The sequence below is a fragment of the Nelumbo lutea genome, chromosome 8 (assembly GCF_056320005.1).
Source record: "Nelumbo lutea isolate HS-2025 chromosome 8, American lotus-T2T, whole genome shotgun sequence".
Lineage (NCBI taxonomy): Eukaryota > Viridiplantae > Streptophyta > Magnoliopsida > Proteales > Nelumbonaceae > Nelumbo > Nelumbo lutea.
In genome coordinates, this window is record NC_142691.1 from 32,184,854 (window position 1) to 32,194,122 (window position 9,269).

The 9,269-nt window shown below is 40.8% G+C and overlaps 1 protein-coding gene across 1 annotated transcript; it reads right to left on the reverse strand.

Moving 5' to 3' along the window:
* Positions 1 to 5,408: 5,408 nt before the first annotated feature.
* Positions 5,409 to 7,625, reverse strand: LOC148843721 (zinc finger protein CONSTANS-LIKE 5-like). Its single transcript, XM_088956417.1, has 2 exons — positions 6,049 to 7,625; positions 5,409 to 5,963 (listed from the first exon to the last, which is right to left on the reverse strand). Exons 1-2 carry the CDS (start codon positions 6,808 to 6,810, stop codon positions 5,595 to 5,597), a joined length of 1,131 nt encoding a protein of 376 aa, XP_088812543.1. The 5' UTR covers positions 6,811 to 7,625; the 3' UTR covers positions 5,409 to 5,594.
* Positions 7,626 to 9,269: the final 1,644 nt, after the last annotated feature.

Consider the following 9,269-nt stretch of genomic DNA (forward strand, 5'->3'; position numbering starts at 1 on the left):
TAGTGTTGATAGATGCATTTACTTAATGTTTACTGAAAATTATGGTGTAATCGTATACCTTTATATTGATGATATGCTTATTATAGATACCAATATGGTTGGCATAAATCAAACTAAAAACTATTTATCCTATGTCTTCAAGATGAAAGATTTAGGAGAAGTAGATACCATATTCGGAATAAAAGTTAAATAGCATAGTAGGGGTTATGCATTGAGCGAATCACATTATATTAAGAGAATACTTGAGAAATTTAAGTATTTAGGATTTAAAGAATATAGCACACCATATAACTCTAGTATAAAACTAGTAGAAAATTCTAGTAGAACAATTACACAACTTGAGTATGCTAGTGCAGTAGGAAGTTTAATGTATGTTAGATATTGTATATGTAATAAGTAAGCTTAGTCGGTTTACAAGTAATCCCGGTGCAGAGCATTGCAAGGCAATTGGGAGAGTTCTTGGGTACCTCAAAAAGATCTTAGAACTTGGCTTATTCAACTGCGATTATCCAGTTGTGCTAGAAGGGTATATTGATGCGAGTTGGATTACTGATAATGGAGATAACAAATTCACTTCTAGATGGATTTTTGTCCTTGGTGAGGATGCGGTCTCCTGGGCATCCAAAAGACAAACTTGTATATCTCACTTGGCCATAGAATCTAAATTCATAACCTTGACAATTGCTGAAAAAGAGGTTGAATGGATTAGGAACTTATTATTAGATATAAAACTTTGGCCTAATCTTATGCCTCCAATTTTCATTTATTGTGATAGTGAAGCAACTATGTCGAAGCTTATAATGGTACCTATAATGGTAAGTCTAGACGTATAAGTCTAACATGAATTTGTTAGGCAACTAATTCAATATGGAATAATCACTATAAATTATGTGAAATTAAGTAAAAATTTGACTAATCCTCTTACCAAAGGTTTACCTAAAGAATTGGTAAGAGCGACAACTGAAGATATGGGATTAAAACTTTTTACTTAGTCACTAGTAATGGTAACCCGACCTAAATTGGTTTAACAGGTAACAACAAGTTACTATGATGTGACTATTAGCACTAACAATGAGAAATTTTCCATTGCAACATAAATAGTGTTGTCCATTACGATGAAATTTTGAGTTAAACTCTTAATGAAGCTCTAAAATATGTCAAGTAATGAAACACATAGTGGAACTTCACCTATGTAAACATAGATGTGGTGTCATTTCTCATGAGAGCTTGGATTTGCTGTCAAGATTGTTCATGAAACCAGGAAAGAAGCACATTGCCATAACGGTGCTAAGCAAAATTCGAAACTCTTGTAGAAATAGGACATTTTGTGTGTATGGTTATCTTTAGTCTGTCTTAAGAGTAATGGTTTAAGGTCCTACCACCAATCCAATCAGGTTTGATCAAGAGACACTATTCAAAGTTAACAGTCATTAACTGTTAACTACCTTTTAACAGTTACAATGTTTGAAATTGTGATGATTCAAAGAGCTTTTTCTGAACCAACACCTTCCTCTTCTCCACGACTCTTCAAAATCTATTTAAGGAGTGTGAATCAAGCATTTGAACATATGTTTTTCGAAAATCACTCTTGTTTCTCTCTCTATTCGATCTATTACTATCTCATAGAAGGTTTATTCAGAGACTCTTCAACTTTGCTGGTTGCAAACTCTCACCCAAGGCTCAGTTGTATCTTGGGAACGAATTTGCTTGTAACCCAACAGCAAACTCAGTAAAACTGAGCGGGGGAAAATAACACTTTAAAGATTGTGTTTTCAAACACGCCTCAGAGATCTTCTTCAAGTTTCTGTGACTTCAATTCCCAACAATGCTCCACTATGCACAGTGTAGGCATATAGTGTTCATCCAAACCCTCAGAGAACATTAAACATTGTATTGATACCATGTGGATGCATGCCAAAGGCCCACAGTCAACTTTCCTCCTGCGATGAACCCACATCACAGGTCGCAAAACTGCGATAAACCCATGGTCCATTGCACGGTCCAAGTTTTCGTGACTCCAATTCCCAACAATGCTCCACTATGCACGATGTAGGCATATAGTGTTCATCCAAACCCTCAAAGAACATTAAACATTGTATTGATACCACATGGATGCATTCCAAAGGCCCACAATCAACTTTCCTCCTGCGATGAACCCACATCGCAGGTCGCAAAACTACGATAGACCCACAGTCCATTGCAGCCCGAAGCTAAGGGAAACCTGGATCAAGCCCATGGCGAGGCCCGCATGTGCTTAGACCCGCGATAAACCCACGGCCTGTTAAGGGACACTACAAAGCGCCACATAGGGCTAACAAGACTTCACCCACCAGGAAATGACGTCACTAGCGCCACGTCGGTTAAGTAAAGCACGCAAGAGGTAGTGGCACACGTGAGTAATGAGGGTTCCTAAGAGAAATGAAAGTCGATCCTCAAGAAGATCCCCACGAGACACGTGGCAAAACCCCAATGGTGCATTTAATGATTGACAACAAACACAATATCCCCTTTCCTAATAGGAGACGAACATCTTTATCTCCTACCTTTTAGGATCTCAAGATCTTCCCCATAAATAGAGATCCTCCTCGTATTGAAATTCATTCAACACTCAACACTCAAACACCCTTTGGCTTTGGACTCCTTACACTACCTCACACCCTAGCCCGAGAGCCAACCTCCCTCAATTCCTGGTCTTTCTCTGTCTTTCAAAGAGACCATCCCTCAACCAAGCCTTACCCTACCTACACACAGTACCATCAAGAAAGCAATTCATGTGTACATCCAATTGGTAATGTCGAAGTTGGCATTAAGGTTGTTGTGTTTGGTTGCAATGCAAATAAATTTGCGTTGATGCAAAACCAAGGCAGTGCAAATGATTTGAATGTAAATTCTGACCTATTTTTGTTTCAAATTTTAGGTTATTTTGTTTGATTGCAGTACAAATGATGTAAATTAAGACATGAAGCAGAATAAAGTAAAATCCAAAATAAAATTAAACAAGAATTTGCATTTTTTACAATGCATATGTACTAGTGCAAATAAATTTGCACTGCAACCAAATACAGCCTAAGGCTCCATTTGGAAGGAGTACAAATACAAATATGTAGAGCATAAAACCTTTTATTTTGTATTATTTTGTATGCATTTGTGTTATACATATCTGTATTTGTACCCCTCCCAAACTGAGCCTAAAGAAATAGGGGGCTCATTTTTAGACCAATAATATGCACAAGTGGCTTTTCTGTCCTTTTTAATGCAGAGAATTTATCTATTATAAAAAATCGCCCAATTTTTCTGATTTACATCATCCCATAGTTCCTCATGAATATGGAAATGGGTTGGCCATAGAAAGTGTTTGATTTTGGACGAGGCACTATAACTCATAGATTGTTGTTCCTTCTACTCTTGATTTTATCAACAACTTTGAAGGTGGTATAGATGGAATTAGGAAGAGAAATCATAGTACTTGTTATTACAGTGGGGGATATGTAGTCCAATGCGTAGGGGGCACCCCTTGGGTCTCCCCTAGATGTGTGTTTAAGCATGGTCATGGTTACTTTTCTTGCTTGCTTTGGAATTTCTAATGATTTTAGTGCTTTGAAGTTGAGGAAACATATCTAGAAGAGTTTGGCATTGAAGTTATATATTATCGAGCATCAAAAGAGGGAAAAAGTTGGAGCTCAAAAACTCATGTAACAGAGCATCTATGGTTCGATAACAAAAGGAACTCCTGCAGAACTTGTGTAACAACGATGGTCTATTTGTTACAAAAATAGATCATATTTTGTTTGGTGTTTGAGAGGAGAAAGACGATGGACAATAACTTCCACCCTCCCTTATCAATTTGATTGCAAATTTATAAAAGGGGCAATTTGGTCAGAGAAAATAATTTTCTTGTCCCGCTCACTATTTTTGTAATATGTTTCAAAACATATTTGCAAATTCATGAATCTTTATTTTTTTTTTGTAAAAAACCTAATTTTAAAAGTATAAGTTTTTATGTTATTAAAATTATTAATTTATTATGTATGGATTTAATTGTTAGAATTTAATGATGAGAAGAAATAAAAACGCCTTAAATATATGATTCAATGAAATTGAAAATAAGCTAATACCTTAATAGATTTAATGAGAAGTAATTGAATGTATTGAATATCTTAAAATTACCTCTTATCAATTCATTTAATATCAATAACCAATTATCCTATTTGCTCTCATTTTTATTAATAAATTTAAGTATAGAAGGACGAATTTTATCTTCAAAAAAATTATATGAAACAAGATTAACCACTTGGCCAGGCAGAAAATCCAAATTTACCCAACTTTTATTTTGCTGTATGGTCCAAACTCTTAAATCACTAAAACACAATTACACAATTGCCCCCAATTAGAATTTGTACAAAGGGGAATAAGTCCAAGTCATGGTGGGCCAAGGCCCAGTGAAGAGATAGCAACACTTCATGAGGCTCAACAGTCAACAGTCCACATTAGACGAACAGTCCAGATACTCCGTGTTAATCCCCACCACCCCAACTTGCTGGAAACAGTCTTCACAGCAGGTCTTGAAGTACATAGTGATAAAACAGAATACGTCTCTCCCTGATGATCAAAGAATAAAGCTTAGTCTAATACTATCTGATTGGAATCTTTTCCTTCTTGGCAAATGTCTGAGCATTGCATACCATAGAACAAAAGAATCATTATCTATTGAATTAGAATCTTTCACCTCGAGGTTTGGAGTTTGGACGTTTGGTCTCCCACTTGGAGGAAATTATTATTCATTACCATATTCGAAAGATTCCAATCCAACCGTAGATGAACAGTTAACGCCCTTCCCAACGTCAACCCCAACCGGAACTCTAACTGAAACTCCAATCCAGCTTTTTTTTTTTAATTTAATTTTTCACCTCCACGCCCCACAGCATATCCCCGCTGTGTATTAGGAATATCTCCCAATGATGTGACAACTACTACCCACAAGCCCACCTTCTCTTCTCTATTCTGCCCCTTCATTCGCTGGACTAAACCAACCCACATATGACATAACTACAATTTCATTGGTATTTTCGTCATTAGAAAACCTTAAAACCCACTAAATACCGTTGAATTTGAATAAAATTATAATATTATGTATTCCATGCACTACCTGAACATAAAATTCTCTTAAATTATTGCTTAAATAGAAACTTAGAAGTCAATAAAAATAATTAAGAACTTAATTAAAAAGAAGCAAGAGAAATGAGAGCTTGGCATATAGACCAATAAAACTTCAGAAACAGATACATAAAGAGATAAAAAAAAAGGCAAAAGAAGATAGATTTTGATCTAAGGATAAAGCCCCTGTAAAGAAAGTGGGAGGGACTGAGCTTCTATATCATGCTTCTCGGAAGTAAAACTTAAGCAATAGCTTCTGCAAATCGACGGTTAGTATTCCACCGATAAAAATCCTGAATATCACACATACTAATATACAGAGGTAATTGATTAATTATCAATTCAGACAACAACAACAACAACAACAGCAGCATCTTCAAAAACGGTTTACGGTTTTTATAGTATTGCTTAATACAGGATCGACGGATTGGACCGTCGGATCAAAATGAAGGGACGATACCGTACCCAGTATCGGCCATCAAAGCAGCGGCGGAGGAGTAGATTCGATCGACTTCGATTTCGATCTCCGTCCGTTTCGCAAACCTTCCTTTAATCCTAGGCCGCGTCTCAGCGTATGCTTTCCTCGATGCGTACCGGATCGTCTTCTCGAACTTCCTGTTCTTCCTCTTCTCTCTGTACCTCAACACCCTCGCTTCGCGGTCCATTCCTGACAGCTGCGACGATCCGTGGTTCCCCGCGCCCAAGGTTCCATCGATTCCTCCCTTCCGTCCGAACGGATTCGATATGTCGGAGATCGTGTTGCTGTTCCCGTCCGGCACTACTCCTACGTCCAACGAAGACGATGATACCTGGAAACGAAAACCCAGAAGGGAAGTCAGCAAAGTGGGAGTTTCAAGTACAATTTGTGTTGACTTTATGTAGATCTGGATTTACGCTCTGGCTAAGGGATGGCGTGGTGTAGCTGTAAGAAGGCTTGGATCGGCAGAAATCCATGTCGAAGCACTGGTCGGAAGGATGCATAAATGGAGACGGAGTGGGTTTGGTGTGCACTGGAACTACACTATCAGCACCGGCGCTATTCTGGTGGTGATACCTCGCGTCCATGGACGACGCGTAGTCGAGGTCGAGATACGGATCAACGTCGGAGAAAAAATAGTCTCCGGTTTTCAGATGCGGCGTTTCCATGAGCTTAGCAGGGTTAGGGTTCGGAAGTAGCCATGAAGCAGCTTCCGCCTCCTCCCGGCACGTGTCGGCATCGTCGTCATCGTTGTTATGGTCTTCATCGTCGTCGGAGGACTTGAGATGACCTTCGGGGACGAGGAGGTTAACTGAGTTGGATTTCATGGCCGAGGCGGCCGATTCGTAGAAAGGCACCACTGGAAAACGTTCGTGGCGACGAGCGAGTGGGTTTGCCGAATGGATATCCCGGTCGCAGGAAACGCAGAGGGCAGCCGCGTCGGCTTTGCAGGTGACGCTCGCCGGAGCTTGTTCGCAAACCTCGCACATCCAGACTCGCTCGTGCCGGGAGGCGAGCTTGTTCGCGCCATGGACCTTTGAGTCACAGCTTACACAAAGGAACGCCGAGTCCGCTCGACAGAACAATACCGCCGACGCCAATTTGCACGAGTCGCAGGGCTTCGCCGACAAGCTCCAGCTCGTCACGTATCCCTTTCCGTTTTCTTCGTCGATAGCCATCTCTCTCTCTCCCCCTCTCTCTCTCTCTCTCCTGATCTATAAACGTGTAATAGTTGCTTTGGGTTGCACTTGAATTCGTCCTCTTCTCTTTCTCTCTCTCTAATCTCTTTCTATCTATCTTCTCGTATCAGATAGAGAGAGAGTAATCATGTCTTTGGCGACTAGTTGAAGGACACGTGGGATGTCCTTAGCCATTTAAAAGCTTTTTTTTACGTTTTTAAATGCGATCTGCAATGCATAGCTGTCACACTCCAAGATGTGTTTTGCAGTGTTGGCCTTTGCATTATTGGATAACCCCTACAGTGCCCGTGTTCACATAAGGACGACTTGTGCACCGTTGGATCAGGATTGTTAACACTGTCATACGAAGATTCTCTTTCAGCAGACAGAAATTCGTCGTACTGTGTTCTGTAAGATAAGGGAAGAAAAAAGGTCACCGGCAAACAATTTGGGAACGATACGGGGAGAATCGTCTCCGTACTGAGAAGCTTGGAAGCCGAAACGAGTAAATCGGTAACCCGTGTACGAGGCACCACGTGTGGAGAAACAAACTTTTGGACAAAAGTACCCCTCCACTTATTGTATGATTGGCTCGAAAACCGGTAAAGTGGCCTTCTCTCAGAGTCTGAGAAGTTTTCAGGGTGAATAGTTGGCAGGCAGCATCTACTGATTACTCACGGATTCGGATTCGCCTGCTCCCCGCTACCGCTAGGGTCATTCTAGTAGTTTGAGAAGCACCGAATGGGATAAATCTTGGCCGTCTATACAGACATCACTTCTTAGGTATTCTTTTCTTTTATATATGATCGGTAGAGATTTAGTATTATTCTACCAAGTACAAAAATGACGAACACGTCATGCATTACGCATATCTATTCGGACGTTGGCATTTTTGTTATTTACGTGTACGGGTGGGTCCATTTTCACTAATAATTGTTGGGATGAGGACAGTAAACGTTCAAAATGACGATGACATCCCTTGGCTCTGGAATCTAACGGTTGCGCTGCCTCCTGAAAGACCCAAGGGACAGATGGATGATCCGGATCGCCTGACCCATCGACCAGGTTACCTACTCTGTTAACTCGATGCAAGGACGCGACGTCTCAATAATGTAGGGATACTTCCGTCCTTCAGAGAAATCTAGTGGAGTCTCGTTAACATGTTTTGCTTATCTGCTTAGCTTGGGCCTCGCGTGGGTAATGTGCTGAGCTCCCGTAGTCCCATCAGCTTTTGGGCCTCGGACGGTGTGCCCTTCTGGGCCTCTCTTTCTGTCCTAAATTAGGGCTCCAATCCTTATCATATCACCTACTTCTAGTCCTCTACTCCATTCCACCGACCCATGTTCTTCAGTTACCCTGGTCTCACGTCAAAAAGTTCAATTGAATGGCTCCGATCCTAATTTAACGATTCAAGATTGATTTGACATGTGGGGTCCATATTACAGTGGTTTCTACCTCTCTGCACTGCTTGGCATTTAAGAAGGAACAGTGGCTAAAAAAGTGGATTTTAGGCCGACTTATATTTATTAAACTTATTATTTAAGGCAAGTTAAGAAGGTCGCTGAGGCTTTTTGTTTTTGTCTCAGCCGAAGAGGACCAAAATACCCATCCGATTGTCGGAGATTACGGTAATTAATGGGGGTATTACCGTCCTTACAGTTCGTCGAAAAGGTAGTATCGACCTTTCTTCGATGACGCCAGCTGAGGGTATTGGACCTGGACGGCGGAAGAGGAGGGACCACTCTACGGCAGCTAACTTTCGGCTGGACGGAAAGAAAGGACAATAATCCCCTTCTATCTTTTCAGTTTTAGGTCTCCACTCCGGTCATGGTCTGTCAGTACGATCCCACCGTTCATCTAGTGGACCAATGACGGCCGTGATCAAGTCCTACTTTGATCTTAACTGCCAGGAATTGTCCACGAGTGCTACAGTGTTGGGGCCCCACTGTCGTCCTTATCGTTTTTACGTCTATTTGATGGAGTTTATTGCATTATGGTGTACAAAGGGTGTTGTGCGTTGAATCTGGACAGCAAGGTGGGGGCCCGCAGTGGGTGGTGTTTCCATGGGACCCACGACCCATGCATGTGCAGATTGCAGACATGAATCTGGTTCACTGGTTGGTCGAAGAAGGGAAGACGTACAAACATCGTGCAGACTTAGCAGGATTTCTGAACGGTTTTGGGCACGAGATTGCAGGATCCAAAGGTGAGGATGGTGATTGGATTTATATGACCGTATAAACAACAGCCGATGTCCGGCTTTGCGGGTAGGCTTCGGTACGGGTCTGATTCAACCCGACCAAATAGAGAGGACTCCGGAACAGAATTAATTAATAATAAATTCTTATGAAACCTTATGTAAATTTTTTTATCAAAAGAAAATAATTCATTATAACCCTAGAAGAAAACATAACAGGCACGGAGTGAACAAGTCTTCAAGATAGCTAAGGCTTCTGCAG

What these genes read in the sequence shown, in the direction of transcription:
- LOC148843721 (XM_088956417.1), bottom strand. Translation starts at nt 6,810, where the DNA reads ATGGCTATCGACGAAGAAAACGGAAAGGGATACGTGACGAGCTGGAGC. An exon ending in CGCCATCCCTTAGCCAGAGC is followed by an intron (nt 5,964 to 6,048) that starts GTAAATCCAGAT and finishes TTTCGTTTCCAG; the next exon opens with GTATCATCGTCTTCGTTGGA.